The 20132-nt window shown below is 46.4% G+C and overlaps 1 protein-coding gene across 3 annotated transcripts in view; it reads right to left on the bottom strand.

The window, feature by feature from the left end:
* Window positions 1–20132, bottom strand: part of MYO9A (myosin IXA) — a 217973-nt gene that overhangs the window by 25031 nt on the left and 172810 nt on the right. The window contains exons 18-27 of one of the 3 annotated variants that reach the window (XM_064517658.1): window positions 19997–20036; window positions 17883–18005; window positions 13457–13537; window positions 12084–12194; window positions 10513–10635; window positions 9841–9990; window positions 9266–9576; window positions 6511–8205; window positions 5181–5262; window positions 4408–4623 (exon numbers count right to left, since the gene is read on the bottom strand). In XM_064517658.1, coding sequence (XP_064373728.1) covers window positions 4408–4623; window positions 5181–5262; window positions 6511–8205; window positions 9266–9576; window positions 9841–9990; window positions 10513–10635; window positions 12084–12194; window positions 13457–13537; window positions 17883–18005; window positions 19997–20036 — 2932 coding nt within the window. The remainder of the gene's footprint in view (window positions 1–4407; window positions 4624–5180; window positions 5263–6510; window positions 8206–9265; window positions 9577–9840; window positions 9991–10512; window positions 10636–12083; window positions 12195–13456; window positions 13538–17882; window positions 18006–19996; window positions 20037–20132) is intronic. The other 2 variants (XM_064517657.1, XM_064517659.1) reach the window with 2 other exon arrangements.

Here is a 20132-nt window from a genome sequence, read left to right as displayed (position 1 = left end):
TAACACCAGATTTCAGGGGGGAACTGAGCTCCCTTTTCCTCTGCAGAGCTGTTGAAAGCACACTGGCAGGCACTGATCCTGGCAGCCTGGTTAAGGGAGCTCCAAGAGCACCATAAAGGTTGCTCTACAGGACATCTGCACCGCTTTGTACGTCGCGGCTAGTCCACGAGCAGATCTGGCATTTGATTTTGGAGTACAGCAAAGCCAGTGAAATCTCTGACACAAGCAGGAGGCTTCCACCCAAACGAGTCAGTAAGGTAATTCTTAGACATAGCTTGGAGGGAGATTTTTTTTTTTTTTTTTTAAATCGAAACATGTATAAATCCTGTTCTTCATCAAAGGAATGCATCTGCGAGCCAAGGCCCAAAGCTGATGTAACTTGGGATAATTAAAAAACTCAGGATAATCAGACAACAAATAATTCAAGCAACAAAGTGCTTGAGCACAGCGGTAATGGGCCTTGATTAGCAAGAAGGCACATTTTCCTGGAGGTACTTGCCTTGTCTGTGAGACGCAGCTCTTGATAGAGAGGGGAAAAACTAGTTCTGTTAAAAAGGCCTTTTTATAAGGCAAAACACAGTAGAGAGACTATTGCTTGGATGTTAAAAGCACAGGGTCTGAAACGGGTCCTCTTCTTTAGAGGAGTGCAATAAAAATGGGGAGAAGCAACGCTTCCTGCCATCACAGCGCACGATGAGATGGCTGGAAGTGGCACCCAGTCTCACCATTTTAAATCTATTTTTGCTGCCTGCAGGCACCTCTGGGACAGTTTGCCTCTCTCTGCTATTTGCAGGGAGACAAAACTTGCTCTCAGTTGGCCTAATCAAAGGATTCAGCCTCTGCCGACAGATCTTGCCTCCCTGCACCTCCTAACCGTTACCGCTGCGAGTCCCTCTGCTCTGTCCCTATTTATGATCTATTATAGTCCAACGTTTCCTCTGCTATCACAGTAACCTCTCTAGGTTTTGAGACTAAGGAGGAAAGCCATTTTGGGGGTGAAATTTTTCTGCATGTTGCCTTGAAGGGCTTCCTAAAGTGCAGCGCTCACTCTAAACAGCAGCTTGGGGCGAGAGCTCTTCTTTCACTGCTGCCTCTTCAGGCATGCTTGGGATCAGCTGGTGACAAATTACAGAGATACTCAGACTAGTGCTTGCAAATTCACAGCTTTGGCACAGAGGCTGGAGCAAAATACACCACAGCGTCACTACCCACGTCCCCCTCTCCAAGCACTCTGCAAGAGCCTCTGCTGCAGGAGAACCAAATGCTCCAGAAGATATTGCAGGTGTGGTTTCTCTAACCAAGGTCACCTATTTATCTCTCGGAGAACAGCTCTCCAGGCTGAGGTGCAAAGCAGAAGCAGTATTAATATGTGCTGAACGCAGCCAGGGAGGGATTTCTCCCACCTCAAACAGTTGCACCTTGGATTTCAGTTCTGGCCAAAAACGCTCCCAGCCCTTGCTGCCCTGGGCTACCCTGGACTGTCGTGCTCTGCTGGACCTCTACTTACCCAGCTGGTGATACAAACTCACTGACTCAGGGCTCAAGAAACCCCCGGGCAAGGCGGGCAGGCTCACGCCAGTACAGCTGGTGAGTCCTCACATGCTCAACTTTGCAAGGCCACTGAGCTGCACATCAAAACCGGCCAGCAAAAGAGGCCTTTTGGGAAGCAGCAGCCGGGGGCAGGAGCAATGTGAATGAGCTATTCACTGAAACGACAGCCACCCTGCCCATGGAGGCTGCCTGGCTGGCCTTCATGTGAACATCACAAGACGTAACGAATATGCCTACGCATATATTCACGTATGTTGGCTTGTCCAACAGTACTGCTGTATTGCAGGCTGCTTCACGATTTGCAGCGCCCGACCAGGCTCTGCTATTCCTTGGGAACGAACAGCCCCTACATTTCGCTGCTAAAAGAGCTCTTTAAACGTGCGGCGGTCCTCGCACAGAGGAGCCCCAAGCCAAAATGCTGCTCTCAAACGTGCAATACAGAATACAGATGGAAACACTGTACACGGTTTTCCAGACACGCAGACGGACAGTGTCGCTGGGCACGCAACGTCACGAGGAGCGTCGGCTAGCAAGCACGACTGGCCCGAGCCGGGCAGCGCGGCCAGGCAAACCCCGACCACCGGTTAGAGCTAGCGATGGAGAGCAGCGGGAAACGGGGAGACAGACGGAGAGAGGAGACACAGTCGGCACCTACGACTACTTGCATGCAGGGACAGCTGTTAAACCCGGTGAGCAGAGTCACGGAGCATTTCGGATGAGCGGTACGACCTCGAGCCCTCCCGAGGCCGGAGCTTGCCAAGCAGCGAGCCCAGCGCCTTTTGCATCTCGGCAGAGATTTCCAGGGGAAAGATTTCTACAGCTATAGAGCTTTGTAACAGGGTAAGCCTCCAGGAACACAGCACGGCACTCCGCGCCCGGCACAGCCTCGCTCCCAGAGCTCTCCCCACGCCCTGAGCGGTTTCTTCGAGCGTTTCCAGGAGCCGGTCTGCATCCGACCTTGCCAGCCAGCGAGACTGCAGCAAGAGGAGCTCCGGATGGAAATGCCGGCGTCGAACGTCAGCGGAGGAGAGCTCCTGGCCCCTCTGCCCACCGAGGTTCCCTCGCGCCGCGGGCTTCGTGGAGGGCCAGCCTCCGGGCCAGCGCGCCTTTGCCGCAGGGAGCTGCCTTCCAAAGGCGTGCGGGCGCTTTTAGAGCTACGCCTGCAAATTTTGCTCCTCGTTCTTCCCTCGCTGATATTTTTTTCCATTTTCACATAGGGTCTTTGGATCTGTTGGAGTGGGGACAGACCAATTTTTATTTTTCCTAGTGCTTGCAAACACGCAGTTAACTGAAACCAAAGGTGCAGAATGGAAGGCACTGCATTTGCATGCACATGTGTATTTAAGCTCACTTCTCATCAAACGGGGGGGGAAAAAAAAGGCCAGTCGTAACAGTACTTCTAAGTAAAACTCTCCCTTTGCTGTGACAAAAGCAGGGAGAGAAAGCACTGAAACGCAGCCAAGTGAGCACAGTTCAAAAATGCCTCTCAACCACATTTCTGACAGGCAGCACTTCAAGTATTCCTGCCTCAAAACCCTCAGCCATTTATTCAGAGTAACCTGAAAAATTCACAGAATTTATAATCCAATCTCTGCCCCCTTCCAATGACAAAATTATTCTGGGAACAAGTTTTATCATTTAGTTAAAATAAAAGCTGCTGACAAACTAAAAGGCACGAAAAGCCCTGTTTAGTTGTCGGTCTTTGGCAAATTTCTTGCAAAGGCAGATTTTAGGATCAAACAACATATTTGTTTGCTCCATGGCAATGTAGGATGAGCAGAACAGCAAAGGTCCCAACTAAAATGTCAAACCGAACATTGGTTTTCATGCCTTCGGTCAGTTTTCTGTAGTGTTTATCATCATAGTCTCAGTATATGAGTAAAATAGCACTATGCCACGCTCGGCCTCAGTGCTTCGGACATGAGATGTTTCTTTTTTGGATATTTTGGATATTATTTGGAATTCTTATTGGGATATTCTATGTGAACATCTATGCCACCTCAGGGCAACAGCAAAAGTGTAAGGGTTTGCACGTGCTGTCCTCTTACATTTCAGAAAACTCCCTTTTCAAAAGTAAACACTGTCTGTTCTCGGTTTGCTGAAAGCAGTTTATCCGGGCTGTAGACTAAGCACGAGATGCAAACACTCCGCATCATACAGCAGCACATGTTCACATCACACTATGCTGCAGCGTGTGGACTTGCCAAGGGAGATCAGCTACTGTGATCTGTGCTTGACAGAGCCACAAGGGTTTTCTCCCCCCCCCCTTTTTTTTAAACCCACTATTTCATCCCTGCTGTGTTTTATTGCCCAATTTACCTGCTTTTGCGTTCTCTAAGATACTGTGTACCAGTGTCACTCCAAATAATTGAGGCCTGAATAACCATCAGATACTGCAGCTGAGGATACTGAATCAAAAGCAGTGGGAGGCGTGAGATTTATCTCGTTTGCTTTGTTGCTTTTTGGTCAATAATGTTTGCTTTGCTCTTTTCTATTTGCATAGATAATCGCATTAGAAGATAATAGTCGGACTTTGCTATTGATGTGAACGTGGTTAAAAAAAATAGGCAGCTGTGCAATACACGCTGCAGTGCTACGGAAAACCTTGGTAAGCTGTGGAAGCTGCTCTCGGACCAATGCAGAGAGCATCCCCTCGGCTCAGAGAAATACAAACGACTTCTCCTTCCATTCGGGATTTGCTTCTGCTGTGTTCTCCGAGTTTACCCGTCTACAACATCCTTGTGAGTGGGAGAAGAAGCGGTGTAGGGATCAGTGCAGCTAAGGTTAGCAAAGAAACGCTCCCGCCTATCCGCTTGCTCCTTTTTTTTTTCCACCCCCAACACATTGGAAAATTACCATTTCGGAGTCACTGTAACAGGCCTGCCCGAGCCGGGCTGCAGGCCCTGTCTCAGGATGAGGAGGTTGGTCAGAGGAGAGAAGGAACTCAAAATTGTCATCGTAATCATCTTCCTCCGTATCCCCCTCCCCATCAGCAAAAGTACCTCTAGTCAAGAAATCGGAGCGCGTCCGCGCCATGCGGGCTTTCTTTTTATGGGTCGGTCTGGCAACCTGCTTGACCAAATGATAAAACAGATAACAAAAAAAAATGTTTTAAAAATAAAAGGAGATTCTACGGATGTTTGGCATCACAGACTAGGTCAAATATGGCCTTAAGGCATCTCTGAGTAACATTGCAGCCCACAGAGAACACACACCATTACATGTAGTGTGGAAAGGACCAGGAGAAACAAAAGCCGAGACAGCACTGAGAAAATGGACAATCATGGATGTTACCAGGACATACAGTAAACCAAACGAGACAAGACTGCGGTCTACAGTGTTTGCCATCAGGATTGCAAGATCCTTTTATTTATCTTTATTTTTAAACCAAGAGCAACTCTGCACTGCTGTGAATTAATGCTATGTGGGCTTTTTCAAGCAAAGGCTTGAAAGTCGCTGTACCCTCAATATCCCCCTTTCCCAAACACCCTGCATTTAGTAGCACTTGTGCTTCATAGTTCTCATCCCTGAAGCACTTGAGGGCAAACTGGCAGAATATGGGTCTGGGTTATTTTTTCCTTCCCCCCACCTGTTCAACTAAAAGAGAAAATGAGAAAGCTGCAACTTACCTCTCCTCTGCCAGACCCGGGAATCTTAAACGGCTTCCTAGCTAGTTCACCTTTGGGAAGGCACTGCGGACTCGCTTCCCTGCTGAAACGCAGCAAAACAAAAGCGTTGAAGTTTCTCGGAAATGTTTTCCCGCAGCGCCAGCCCAGACCTCGGGAGCGCGCAAGGATGGAGCGCACGCAATCAAGAACAAATTGCAACGTGACGTTACGAGGTTTCGGAGCTGCTTCAAAATCTTCAGGATTCGACTTAATGCCATGGGACACGAAGATCTGAATTTCTGCCTAGCAAATCACACCTTTCCCTGTATAGTGCCTATGCGTGGTATCTTTTAAGTTCTGTATTCCGAAATTTGATTGTTTGCTTGTAGCATGAAAAGTTTTGAGTTACAAAATGGAGTAAAAGATAGCAATTTTTAATATAGTTTTCATTTTCCTGTTCCTTGTTTTGCGCACTAACCATGGAAAAAGGGGGAGAGAAGGGAGACAAAAAAAAGAGACTATTTTCAAATAACTGCCTCCAAACCAACGTTCCTGAGCCTCCTGCAAGTTTTCACACAAACTTCTTTGGAAGGAGAGCATCGACACTTTGCCTCTAACATAGCATCGAGGGAGTACTCATACCGGTCCCATTTAACTTCCGCTTTGCTCGGTTCACTGTTGACCAGTCTTGCTGCAGTGTCCAGACCCTGTGCCCTGGAAGGAGCCCATCGTTTAAGCGATGCACGGTGCAAATGCAACAGGCTGGAATGACTAAGACCATCCCACGTGTAACTCTACACGCAAGTGCTACACTGTCAAAAGCACGCTCTTATCCTAAACCCCCTCAAGATAATTGTTGTTTTTCTCCCCAGCAATGGTAAGATCATCTGAGTGTTCACTCTGGCTACACTTATTCTAATGTTAAGAACAGGGATCTTTAGATCTTTTTTTTTCCCTGTCCTCTAGTGATATCTATTCTGACCACCCAAAAATCCTGATAATTTTTTCTTCATCTTTTACCTTGAGAAAGAAATTCATACCACTGTTCATTCAGGATAAATGAAAACAGTATCATCTCTCTTGCTAGCAACACCTTTCACCTGCTAATATCTATGACCATCTCCCCCGGTTTACATAACACCCAACACATAAGAAAATTAGAAGGGATATTTCCAGCTCCCAGACATTTTCTTCTTCACCTGATCTCTGTCCATTCATTGTTTGAAGGTCAACAAACCTGACACTGGTCCTTGTTTCAAGAGGTATTTTGTACAGCCCCCAGCAATAACATTGTTAGTCACGTAAACCGGTCTCTAAGGCTATAACGAAAGCACACCATCTTTTTACTCACTGGAGGCCAAAGGGACTATCCTTCGGTGTGAAGAATATAGCGCTCGCCCTTGTCTCTTCGGCCGCCTGGTTTGGCATCCGGGGCTGCCTCAGGCGCTCTGTCCGAGAAAGGTGGCTGCCCAGGAAATCCCTGGAGTCCAGAGCCAGTTTGGAGTTGGGCCGCTCTGTCCGGGCTGGCTCAAGCACTGTTCCGGATTGACCTTCCTTTCGCTCCATGAACATGCTGACAGGTCTGTCTTTTGGGGCGCTGTGGGCTGGAGAATTTCCTCTGTTCCCAACGGTGAGACCTTTAATATCTACTGAGGAGGCTGCAGTTATACCTGGGGTCAGGCCGTGCTCCCCTCTGCTCTGGGAATGCAGGATGAGGACAGACTGAGGCCGGATGTCTGGTCTTTTTGATGGTTTGAGAGAAGGGTCCCTGATTCTGCTCGGCTCAGCCCTCTGCAAAGCCTCCACTCTCCCTTGTTTCTCAAGCTGCTCGAAAGCCTTGCGTTGTCTCTCTAGAATTTCCTTCTGCTGGCGGATCTGCTCCATCATCTCCCTCTCATTTTGCAGCTGAAGCTGCTTTTGCCGTTCTTCCTTCTCCACATTGAGTTTTTCCAGTCTCTTGATTACCGAGTCTGGAGAATGGGTCTGTGTTCCAACAGCTGTCCCATGTTCCTCTCTTTTGGTAGGAGCCTTTCCCCCTACCTCCCCAATCAAGGTTTTGCCCTGGTCTTGCTTGTTGGACTCAGAGTCCTTCCTGATCTCAGGGAACGTAACTGTTTTCTCTTCTCTTTCAGCTGGTTTGTTCCTCAGGTTATTCTCCAGCAATGACTGCTTTACTTTCAAGTTGTCCTGGGGTGGAATGTAGAAGGTTGGTAGATTACTAGAAAGGAAGGTTTCTCTTGGATGCATCTTGTTTATAACATTCTGGGGATCACAGACCTCACGCTCCTTAGTAGCACGGTTATCTGGTAACTCGGAGTCTGAAGGCCTCCTTTTGCAACTGGGTAAATTGCTGTTCACGTCTGCTGCGCAGAAAGACTTGTCCTGCAAATGAGGCTGGGGAGTGCTAGGTAAAGAGTCCTGGGTCTCTGTGGAAAACAACTGCACATCTTGCTCATCTAAAACTAAGGAAACAAGTTTACTTGGGGTATCTTCACAGCTTAACATCTCTAAGCTCCCTTGAGAGCTTTCACTCTCTGGGGTTCCCTGAGGGGAATGAAGTGCCTCAGATACAAGCTCTGTGGACCACCGACGCTCTTCTGAAGGCGACAGCCCTCCAGTGGAGCGGACCTTAAGCAATTCCAAGCTAAATTTTGCCTGTTCCAATTCACGCATTCTCCGGCTTTCTCTTTTTGCACGAACCACTTTTTTCTGGTTGAGATCCTCCAGCGACTTGGGTCTCTCTCTCACAACTACTTCCTCTTCAGTGTCCATACCACTTTGGCTACTGGTTCTCTCATGTCTTTTGTATAATAAATTTCCAGTACTATCCAATGGGTCAATATGATTCAGCCGATTATTCTCAATCAGTGATTTATGTTCCTCTATAGCTCTCACTCTCTCTTCAAATGAGCCGTCCTCCCACTTAGATGGGTCTGAGCCCTTAATTTCCAAAGCAGCATTTGCCTCCAGTCCATCCTCTTCTCTAATTGACAGGCCATTCTCCAGCTGTCTCTCTTTTAATCTCTGCTCTTTTAAAGCTCTGAACCTGCAAGGAGAAAAAAAAATTACTGCACCCTTGTGCCCTATCACACTGCTTCAAGGCACTGCACCAGTGGTGTCTCATCACCACAAGTCTCAAGGTCTCACCACCTCATCACCACAGGCATCTCAGGCAACCCTCCTTGTTGTAAGTCAAGTGCAAGGTGATGTGTGCACATGTTATGTATCCAAAGTGAATTTTCAGTCTTCTCCTCTTCTGCCATCTCTCCTAATCATGAATTGCACCAGCACCCCCAAAAGCTTCTCTTGTGCTGATGACAGTGGCTCCAGACTTCATCCCCAGTTTAGCTTGTTTGCAAGTTAATACAGGCAGAAAAGCGTAACACCTCATGCCCTGGCTTTCCAAATCTAATCTTCGCCGTCACGCTGCCCGGGGTACAGCCAGTAGCTACTCCCACACTGTACTACGAGCTCTTCCTGGCTCCCAAATCTTTCGCCCTGAGTCAATCACTCAGCACCTCGTAGGCAGTGCTTCCCTGGAATGAAGGAAGACCTGCCCAGCAGTGAGCGAGCCAAGACCGCGCAGGGCATGCTCGCAAACGCTCTTCTCTCAGCAGCAGCTGGCTTAGGCAACTCTCGTCGCTCCTTCTGTCCTCGCACCACTTGCTGTCTGACTGTCTGGAAGACAGTGCAGCGACCAGATCAGTGAGCTGATCTGAGTTAAAAATAAGCTACTTAAACTGGCACTGCTGCCAAGAAAAAGAACCTCGCGAGTATTTCTGTCCTCAACTCTCCACTGCCTACGTGCTCTAACCTGAAATAGGCTCTGCTTATTCTAAGAGTAGGATGTGCAGCTAACTAAACTCCTCTGTTAGAGAGCGTGGCCCAGTGAAGGATCAGGGCAGGTCATGACAGCCTCAGGGATCCTGAGAAGGGACACCACGATCTGCGAGGCACGGTAGCCTGAGCGCTGCCAGAGTCTGTACCACCACATCTCCCCCAGCAACAGGCATTATCAGAAAGCATCTTCTTTTTTAACTCACGGAATTAAACTGATTGTCACGTTACCTTAAATAAGTCCCAACGCCTTCAATAAGTCACCTTACCTTTGTCGCGCTAAATATCCCCTGCAGGCTGCTTGCAAACAGATGACGCTGTTTCTGCCGACTCGGTAGAAGCGCTTTGCGCAGTGCCCTCGCCAGGCTGCCTGGATGCTGGTGGCTGCCTCGTGGCGCCGCTTCGCGTACTCCCGCCAGCAGCTCTGGATGAGGTGGGCCGCAAACTGCATCTGCAGAAACCTTCGTCTCTCTACGAAGCCCCGCCAGCGGGTCTGGAGAACGACCGCTGCTTTGCTGCGAACGAGAGAGTCCGGGGCTGGTTCGCCTTGCTTTCGACTCCGATAGCTACGCCAGTATCGCTGCAAATACAACAAGCAGTCCTTGTAGCGTGAACGGTGACAGAATCAGAGGGCACCTGCCTTCACACAACACTCCTGACTCCATCTCTCCCAAGCCCACGCACTCACTTATTACTGCACTAGAAGTTGAACTTCGGTTGTAAGCTCCTTGGAGAGAGGAACTCACTTCACACTTCGGATATTCCAACTACAGACAGAGCTGTAAGCTCAGGGAGTTACGGATTGTAATTAGCAATCTCAGCAAAATTCTTCGCCACCACCTACCTGTATGATGATCGCTGCTTGCCGTAAGCTGAGGAACTGCCGCCTGCAGAGCATAGTGCGGAACCAGCGCTGCAGCAGGGTGATCCTCCGGAGCACCTCTTGGTGGAGCAAGTCCTGCAAGAGCTGACGCTCCCGCTCTTTCACAAAAACCTGACCAAAAAAAAAAATTTAGCATGGAAAACCAACATCATTCTTCTGTGACCATGAAACAAATGATTTAACTCCACTGGCTGATGCATCCTGAATGCCCAGAAGGAAGTTTAGCAGCTGACTTCAGGCTACCTGTGACAGGTTTCTGGAATTTCATCTATAGCCTGGGACTATCGATGTTGAACGTGAGTCATAAATCACAGCAGCCTCTAACCTCCCTTCTGGGAAGACAAGACGATAGCTGTGATAACAACGAGCTACATCTAAACGCAGACGAGTTTTGAAGGCAGGCTTGTTAAAACCAGAACGCCGCGACTTGGTCAAAACAAAACTACATTCCTTACTATTTTGTGTTAGCAACATTCAAACCTTCAACTGAGCCATTTGCTGCTGGCAAACAGAAGAAAAACAGTTTTGTTAATTAAACTCACAGATGCGAATGTTGATATATCAGTATAGAAGTGCAGGCAAGGGTTATATCTGTATCTTAAATGTATGCGTGAGCTGAGGATAAACATTTACCATTGTTCTTCCAACTTGATAATTGTCCGGACTGAGTTTTATTTTCCTGAAGAAATCATGGATATTGTGCTTGGATGGGCTGATTCCTTGTGGCAGAAGGACATGGAAATGGTTGACAAAATCCTGAGGGGAAAAGAAAACAAACCACCAAAATTTGGTTAAACGGGCACTGTTGTGTCACTGTCTTACATAAATAACTCTGTGACTTGCTCCACCAACCACATGAAACAGGATCTGTCAAGTGAGCAGAAGAAGAGAGAGCATTTTGCATACTGGAGAACACACAAAGTTTCCTCCATTTAAGCCATCTGTGGTTCAACATTGCATGGGAAGCCTATCAAAGCAGAGGCCCAGGAACGATCGAATGTCTTTCAGCGCGGGAGGAGAGAGTCTGCCCAATCTCTCTGCGAGGTGATTCTGAGCTAAAGCACCCTCAGATATGGTCACTACGGAAGGGAGTTACCAGATTCTGCAAAGCATGTCAGGCAAGAGACTGCTTCATCAGTTACTGCTGCAATAACTCAAAGAGCGGACGTACTGCAGGAGAGATCCTCCCAGGTAAAAATGGGATTCATGCTCTCTGCAAAAAAAATTGAGCAGTCTTTCCTCCTAAACAGCTGCTCGCAGGACATGACATCTGGCCAAAAGCAGCTGCCAGCAGGAAACTAATGGGGAACAGCAAATCATGAACAAACTGACATATGCACAAAACCCGGCAAAAACACGGAAGAGCAGAAAACATGAAAAGCTGGATTTCTCCTGAACGAGCAACTCTAGAGGATCTCGACCAACCTCCTGAGGAGATGCAGTCAGCGCTGACACAATGGGACAAACGCCATCCCAAAGGAAACGAAATAAATGAGTACCAAAAAAGAAAAAATTGTATTTCAGTGACCAACTGGAGGCTTAAGTTGAAGAGATGGGATCTTGCCACCTGTCTGGTTCACCCTGAGGAGGATTTTCCCATAAGCATTCATAAAGCTTTTGATATTGCTCTAAAGAATCCCCAAACTGCACTTTTCCATTTTGTTGACTTGGCCCATTGCAGCTTAGACAGGGATCCAGTGTCATTAGAAAGAATTTCCAGTTTTCACTACAGAGAGAGAACGCTAAACGATTTGGGGAGGTGAACTAGAAAATTTGGTCCTTGGAAGACAAGCTGCAGCACCTCATTTCACCAAAAGAGTTTGAGTGAATTCACTGACCCCAAGCACGCAGGGCAGCTGACTTTAAAACATGCCCGTGAGCATGCATGCAAATCAGATGCCGTTTTGTGCAAAAAGAAGGAACTACATGTTGGGAAAAAATATGTCTGCATTTAGAAAAATGTCATGTTATCTGCAGAGGGGCTCCTAGCCTTTGCCTAGGTCTAGAGTAGCATGCTAGAAATTAGGTGTAGCAGCAGAGCGCATGATTACTCCATGCCTGACCGTAGCCAATTACACTGTCTGGCACAAGCTATAAATTCATTCCTTCGTAAAAAACAAGAACGCACTGACAAGCTAGCACCGTTCAGACAACTACGATAATGATGATAAAGGTGGCTAAAGACTGAAAACGTTTTATCCAACCTGGAAGGAGTATTTGCAGCTGTATCCTGACTGGCGAATCCGAACAGTCTCCAGCATTCCTGTGTACCGCAGCTGCCTAAGCACCAGGCTATCGCTGAACCGCAGCGGGAGCTGCAAGGGAAAAAACAGCCAACGATGAGCAAATATTTCCTTTAACTCCAACCACTTTTAAGTGCATGGACGGGTGAACTGATTCAGCACATGTTGCACATCTGGCGTGACATCCATACTGGCAACAATGCTAAGAGAAAGAGGCAATGCGGTTTCCCAGGAACCGTACTGCCACCACCAGGGTCAAATCCTGTTTTTTTCGGAGCAGCCCTCAGATGCAGGTGACTTTCCAATACATCTAGCTAGATATAAAGCTATGATCTAGAAGAGAATGCTTTTTTGGATTCCCCTCAACAGCACGGCCAGTGGGCGAGAGAGTGAGCAACGAAATATCATCTAGGCCTAATGCTTCATCTTTTGCTTTTAAATGTTTGGGTAAAACTACAAAGGATTAACCCATAAGAAAGTATCACAACAAGCTTCTTTTTAAACTAAGGGTCCCTAGGCCATGAGACAAACCAGCCCTTTAAAGTCATATTAATGAAATACTGTACATCACTGAGTCAGTTGGAATAATGTGGTTTATTTTGAAGGAACCTGCTTTTAGAAACAGAAAAAATTATTCTACCTAAAGAAAGACACTTCAGGGCTCAGTAATGGCAAAAATGGATTCACAGGCCTGTAAATCCCTACTACAGGTGGCAGAAACTTTGAAGGAGTCAATTTGATTTATTAAAGAGTTTTCATATACTTATTTCTACAACTACAGCAAAAGCCAGTGTACTTTACCAAGAACAACTCTATGCCCAAATGATACAGTAGATGCTTTAACAAGCACCTTTTAAATCCAATTCAGTGGTGTGGGCTTTCTTTTCAACTCAGTGTAAAAATTTACGTATTTATAAAACACTTCCAAGACGCTGCAGATTTCAAGCGGGACTTCGGGAATGAAGAAGAGCTCCAGCCCTACTAAGTCACTTCATTATTTTCTTGCCAATCCAGCGGCCGTGCTGCAGAAGGACCTTTCAAAAGCCCTAGAAAATTAACTAGTCTACGGTAAGACAGTACAACGGCTGGGCGTTGGATAAAATTGTAGGGCACGTTGCTTTGTGCTTCTGAATCAACAGCGGTGGAGCTGGCTATACGCCACCGCTGGAACTGGCAAAGTTTCCGTTTCCAAAACCTCAACACATTATGGGTTTCCAGTGGGCTCTTTGATCTCCAGACAGTCAGAGAGGGAACAAGTCTATGCGCGAGCGAGGGCTGAGAAGCGGTTTTGTACCCGAGCCTTCAGCAGCGCCATTTCAGAGGTCAGCATTTACCTTCTCAGCATTAGAGCGAATGCACTTGACAAAATAAGGTTCTGCCTGCCCAAGAGTCTCCATCAGCTTGTTGAGCGATGCCTGCAACAGAGAGTACATCTTAAACGCGGAAACAGAGACGAGGGCATGGGGGATAATGAAAATCCAGGCACTTAAACCAGAAAACAAAACTTTGAACGAATGATGAGTAAACCAGGCAGACAGGAACCCATTCCCCAAAATGAGCGTTTCAGACATCCTACAACTCGGCTGTTATTGCTTTGCATCCAACAAATCAGCTAGAGATAAATATGATTTTGTTTGGTTAAGGCTCCTGCTGAAATGACATTCATAGCAGTACGTCATGAAGAACTGTACTTTAAGACAGTCCCCAATCTTCAACCTCTTCTCATCAGCCGTTGGAGTCCAAAGCCATTTCCCATTTCACGCCAATGATCCATTTATAGATTTGAGTGGGAGCTCCAAGATAACTATCTACCAAACATCTGTGGGAGACAGTACGGTCATTGATGTTCTTTAAATACAAAGAAGCAATTTTCCTCTTTAAAAAATGATACCATGCAGCATTTGTTCCAGTCTCTTTTTTTATTGTAAAAACATTATTGCTGGCCTAGAAGTGAATTCTCTTCATGATTGATAGTTTTGCAATGGGAAGATCTGGCAGCTTTCTCTAATATTCACTTCCCATAGTTTGCCTGTCCTCTTCTTCCTGGGTGACTTCCCACTCTTTCAAATAACTGAATTTACAATGAATTTTAAAGCCTGTGAACCCTAAACACATCATAGGCTGTTTTTATATAAGAAGGGCTTCAAAGCTGGTATATCTTTGGCCATGCTCTTCTGCTGAAATGCACAGTTGTGACTCTTGAGAACCAAAGGTTTTCTAGAGTCCCATTTCTTACTATGTCATGCAATAAATCTTGGTCATTTATAACACTGACATTTAACGACAGTAATATTTCCTGTAATTTCTGCATAATTATTAAAAACGTAGGGCATAAAAGTATTGGCATCACTTCCATTCGCAACGGCTCCAGCAGAACGCCGTTGCAAGGGACGCCTCCAGCTCACAAATCTCTCTTGCAGCGAAGCAGGAGCTCCGTGAATAACAACACATCGACGAATTAAGATCCGAATACAGAGTCACCGCATCACGGGGCGCCTGGATGGACTCCTTCACCGCATCTCCCCTGCGCAACTGCTCTGAGCATCCCTAAGGGCTGAGCACGTTGCTGACATGGTGTTAGCAACCTGCTTCCAAGCTGATTATTCGTGGTGCTGACCTGATTTTAACAGCTACTGAAACTCAGAGCTTTAAAAGATATTCTGTTGTATATTTACTATAAACACACAGTTACAATTTTATGAATATATATACTCATAAAAGTGTGTGCACAAGTGCGTAATAAGGGAAAGCAGCAGTTCATCTAAAAATCTGTGCGCAGAAAGCCTTTTATTTTACTTCCGATCACTTTAAAGACAACTTTATGGGAAGCCTTTCATGTTTATAGACATTTTGTACATACAGTATCTGGGTAAGAGCACACATACACATGCCGTGCAGCTGTGCTCCTGCTGGTGCAGACCATTAAAATGGCCTTGCCGCTGCCGTCCCAGAGAAGAGGCTACGAAGCAGCAAACCTCAGCTGGCTTGCACGGTCACAGATTTCCTGCCCATGGCCTTCCTTTGTGACAGGTACATTTAAATCACTTGGGGGGAAAAAGAAAAGCAAGCTTATTAACCAATAATCTGCTACGTAAATCAGCTCTAGCCAGTGCTGAACAAAAAACCTCAGCGGAGCGCTGCTCTCCCACGCCGGGCGTCCGCGTTGGATAAAGCGGTCCCGCGCTCGGCCTCGCCGGGGTTAACCTCGCAGCGTCCGGGCGGTGGGAGGCGCGGGGCGAGAAACGATGCGGTCGTTCTGCCCGGCAGCGCTGCTGATGCCCGAGACAAACAAGCAGCTTTAGGCACGGGGAAATTTCGGGAGACCCGGGCAAGGCTCAGCTTGGGAGAGCGCTGCACGATTCGCAGCTACAGCAGAGAGGATGCTGGCGTGATTTTTCCCGTCATCAACAACTATCAATATTCTGCGCACAGCAGATGGTTCCCCCTACACATACACACACACGCCATCTGTTAGGCCCTTATCATCAGGAATCCGTAAAGTACGTGTCAAGTCACCGGATTAACTCTTCTCTGCCCTCTGCCTGGAAAACTTTACAGCCACACGCTCTTTCACCACTTTTACTCATCCTTCCAGCGCAGGATTAATCATCTCAGCATCACCCTGCGCGAGAAAGGGCAGGCTCCTTTTCATTTGAGTACCACCAGCAGAACAAGAGGGAGAGTACAAATCTCTGCACTTCAGTTCAGCTACGGGCAGGCTAGTCTTCAGCCAAGGAAGCCGTCGCTGCTCTTAAAGCATCCCCTAGTAAAGACAGCTATGACTCACAAGCACTAATGCCACGCACTACAACAGCATTCCCGCTCTTAACCTTGCCTTCACCAGCCGACTGCACGTACATATGCTGCTTTCAGACATATTTCGCCTATAGGTCGCAATAATCTTCGGCATATTTAAAATCAATATGAGACAGAACAGCTGTAAGCTCCCGGTTCAGGCATTAGCCACAAGGCAGTATTTATCAGCAAAAATGCATGATAGGAAACATTTGTGTTTCCTGCCTGTGACCCAATTCCATGCGCTGCAATTTTATTAGCATGCTCTTGATAAAAAGCTATCTTGCAGGCTTGCACCAGGCTGGTCTCCTGAGAAAATGCTTCTCTTACGCGTGTTAAATGAAATTAGGGTGACAGTGCCCTGCATTTTTCTAAAAGGAGAACCAGGCAGTAATACAAGGAGCCAGTGTGCTGCTGTTCGGACTGACTTGAACATGTTTTTGTTCATTTGAAAGAGGACACGCTGTATGCAGCTAGGCATCGCTCCCGAGTTGCCCAGTCGCTGCGGGTGAACTCCAGAAGCCGTAAGGCAACGCTTGGCATTCGAATAAATTGCTCTGCTGCATGGGGGCAGGGAGGGAATCCTTACAATGCTCAGAGGTCTTTTTGCTACTTATTTTTGTATGCTATGAAATATATAGGAATCTCAGCCACGTACAGTGACACTTTGTAGAATTTCACTTGCAGGATGAATAGGTTCCAGGAATGCATTTCATTCCAAGACATTCTCATTTCAACCACTCCATGGTATTGTATTAATGACACTCTGTAGAAGTTATATTTTAATCAGCATACCATCAGACTAGACTAAGCTCAATATATATGCAGATGCACATTCTGCAAATTATATATATACACATGTATATGTGGGCAGGCATGTGTATGTATTTAATTACTTAATCTTACCCAGATTTATGCAGACTTCCTAAAAATGAATCACTTCTCCAAAAAACAAAGTAAAAAACACAACAGACTTTCTTTGAAAGTGATTTTAGCTGAAATGCTGCTTTCTAATGTTACCACATGCTTGTGCATGTCTGGTACTGTTAAGTCTTGTGGCAATTTCCAAGCCCTGATGCACATATTGGAGAATTATTTTAGCTGTAGCTATTCACAGGGAAGGTCAGTGGTGCAGAGCACTGACAACGCAGCAAACGCCAGCATCGATCCCTTCTCTGAATCCTTATATGCGCCTTGAGATAATGCAGCAAGATTTTGACCTTTCAGCGCCTATTAAAATGCACAGTCTAACTGACACAAAAACAGATTGGATTTCCAACGCAGAATGCAAGTAAACACACTTTAAAATGCCAGCATTTCCAAAGTTTACTATTTATGGACCCTACAAAGAAAACTCCATGATATGATTGCTTTGAAAGCAAGGTACCAAAGAGCAAGGCATACATGCACATGTGGAGAGATATATACTGTATACATAACGCTTGATTAGATACATAACCATGTCACAGGCATTTAAAAAAAATCACAAACAGGGCAGACCAGAATCAGTCCATCCCTCTGCCAGGTCCCATACAGTATTTTGCCTGCTGCTTTGCCCACCATGATTTTATAACAGAATTCACTGCCTTTTTCCCCACCACTGTCCTTAGAAGACCACCCCTAGTTGAAAATCTTACTGTTCTTCAACTCATCCTCACACCCTACCTCATTCCCCTGTTTTGGCACATCCTCTCCCTACTCACCATAACATCCACTAACTCTTGTTTCTCTCTATTTTACATCAGCTGGATACCTGCAGGTTTCTGCATTCCCTCATAACTTATCCAAGCCACATCCTCAGGCAAATTCATGTCTTAAATGGTGCTGAAGACAGGTAAGCACTGTGCCTGCAAGCACTCTCCTATGTACCCTTGGGAGCCCGAGCAGGTACTTGCTTTTAAATCGATAAAAATCTCTCTTTGTTAACACCTCTCTGTCTTGAGAACAAACATGAAACTCAGTTACCTGGAACTGGGCACTGATGCTGGGTGGTTTTTTCTTCTTGTGGAGATGGAGCAGAGATTTGGTAATGCGATCGTGCAGCGTCAGGTTAGTCAGGTGCTTGAGGGATTTCACGTCTAGCATATGCTGTGGAAAAGAGAGACTTATTTTGTTCTTTGTAAATACAACAATGATCAGACCTCGTTGCCATGCTATCCTTTACATCCCTCTTTATATCCCCTCTTCTGCAGGGCTTCCTTAGGGCAACCACGCTATTCAATCTCAACGAGAAACATCAAGGAACAACGAGTTAGCTCTATTCCATTTTGGCCAGAGATGGACCCACTGGATCATGTTCCTTCAAGCTTCCCTTGGCCTCGGAGGACTTGCCAAGGGGATCCTTGATCACGTAAAGTTTGGCTCTGCTACTCACTAACGGTCAGCTGCAGGCAAACACGAGCACCACAGAAAAGTTGCCCCTTCGTTGATTATTTTGATGGAATGGTAACAACCACCTCCAGCTACGACCACTGCAAACAAATCATCGCACACATGCAGAAAATGAGCTACCAGACATAAGCAGCAGGCCCTGGGGCTGCACTCATGTGAATAGGAAGCTGTAGATGAAAAACACGTGCTTGCCAGCAGGACCAAAGTATCTCGGCTTTGATTTGTGAAGAGCAAGCATCTGGGGATGAGACGCTCCAAGGGAGAACTTGGTTCACTTGAAAAACACGTGTACAAAAGCTAGTGGAGATTTCCATTGGAGTCAGCCAGGACAGTGAATGCTGAGAATGAAATATCAGTGCACAAAGTCTATCCCACTGATATCACCTTTCCTTACAACTGCTATGAAATGACTGCTTCATTGCACCCAATTTATTCACTATTAATTGACAGTAATTTTATTAACTGTTTCTGGGCCTCTCCAGGTGCAATCAGTATGCAACAGAGAACAGTAAAGCTAAAGATTGCTCCCTGCATTCCTGCGGGAGAGGAAGAAATCAAAGCCGAACGAAAGGTAGCCAGCGTTAATGCTTTGCAGGCTTCTGCTTTGGGCTAACAGACAACTGAGATGGACCGAAAACTATTTAGTAACTCGGCAGTCTGGAGTGTTAATCAAAGGAGTTATCTGCATAGAAGTCATGTGTCTCCTAGCACAGGGATGCTCCAACGCTAGCCTCGGGACTGCAGGAAGCCTGCCAGAGCAGCTCGCGTGGCCTGCAGCTCACCCAGCCGCTCTCTTTTTCCAGAAATCACTTCATTATGGGCAAGAAATGGGTTTTGGGTGCGTACGTTGTCCTGGTGGAAACCGGCACCTGCTGCGCTCTGCCATTATCCGGCCCCTGCTCTTTCACCACCATGGAGGTGCACCACTGCTACGGTCCCAGGGCAGGGAAAGGGCCACAGCACACAGCAGCTCTCTCCAGTGGAAAGTTATGGGGCTACGCAGCAAGAAAGCACCATTTCTTCCGTATATTTATATCATGTTGCTCAGTTTTAAGCAAGTAAAATTATTATCAAAAGACAGGCAGCATCAGCCAGACGTTCTCCGACTGCCAAAGCAGTATCAGCACCGGCCACAGAAAACATTATTCTTCCAGTTACGCACAACAGATCTTTTTGCATCTTGTGTCTTGGAGCATAATAAGCACAGTCAAGACAGAGGGAAACTGGAACAGTATTAGACAAGCAATTTAAAGGTAACAGGCACTACAAATCAAATATAGTATGCAGTGATACTGTAATCAGGGTGCAATTACCTAACTGCAGAGATATTCTTCAGACAAAATCTGTATCACCTAGGTAGGCATCCTGAAAAATCACTCTGTCTGTCAAATACCAGCCATAACCTACTCACTTATTTCAATTTGGAGACTTAATTATCAAAGTTCAACAGAGAAAGGAAGATGCAAGTGCTCACACAGCCCTCTCCCAGGGTAAATTGCTGCTACCACGCTTTGCAATCCTTTGGTTTTACAGAAAAAGAGCCCCAAACAGAGCAGGCCAGAGTTCATTTGCCAAAGGCCTTGGACTAGAAACGAGCAATTTTCCTTACACACACATTAGCATTTCAACATTGCACCTACAGTTTTAAACCAGTAGCAGAAGAGGTAAAAACGTTGCTCATCTCTCACCTTTGGGAGACTGGGTTTGGCTTTGAAGTTCTTATTTCGCCTAGAGAGATAAGAAACAGCCTGTATTAATCCAAGCGTACCATCGCAGACCAGAGTTCGCGTGTTTGCTGTTGCGATATTCACGTATAATAGGACA

Source organism: Dromaius novaehollandiae, chromosome 10, assembly GCF_036370855.1.
Source record: "Dromaius novaehollandiae isolate bDroNov1 chromosome 10, bDroNov1.hap1, whole genome shotgun sequence".
NCBI classification, from domain to species: domain Eukaryota; kingdom Metazoa; phylum Chordata; class Aves; order Casuariiformes; family Dromaiidae; genus Dromaius; species Dromaius novaehollandiae.
This window is presented reverse-complemented; position numbering and strand designations above follow the sequence as displayed.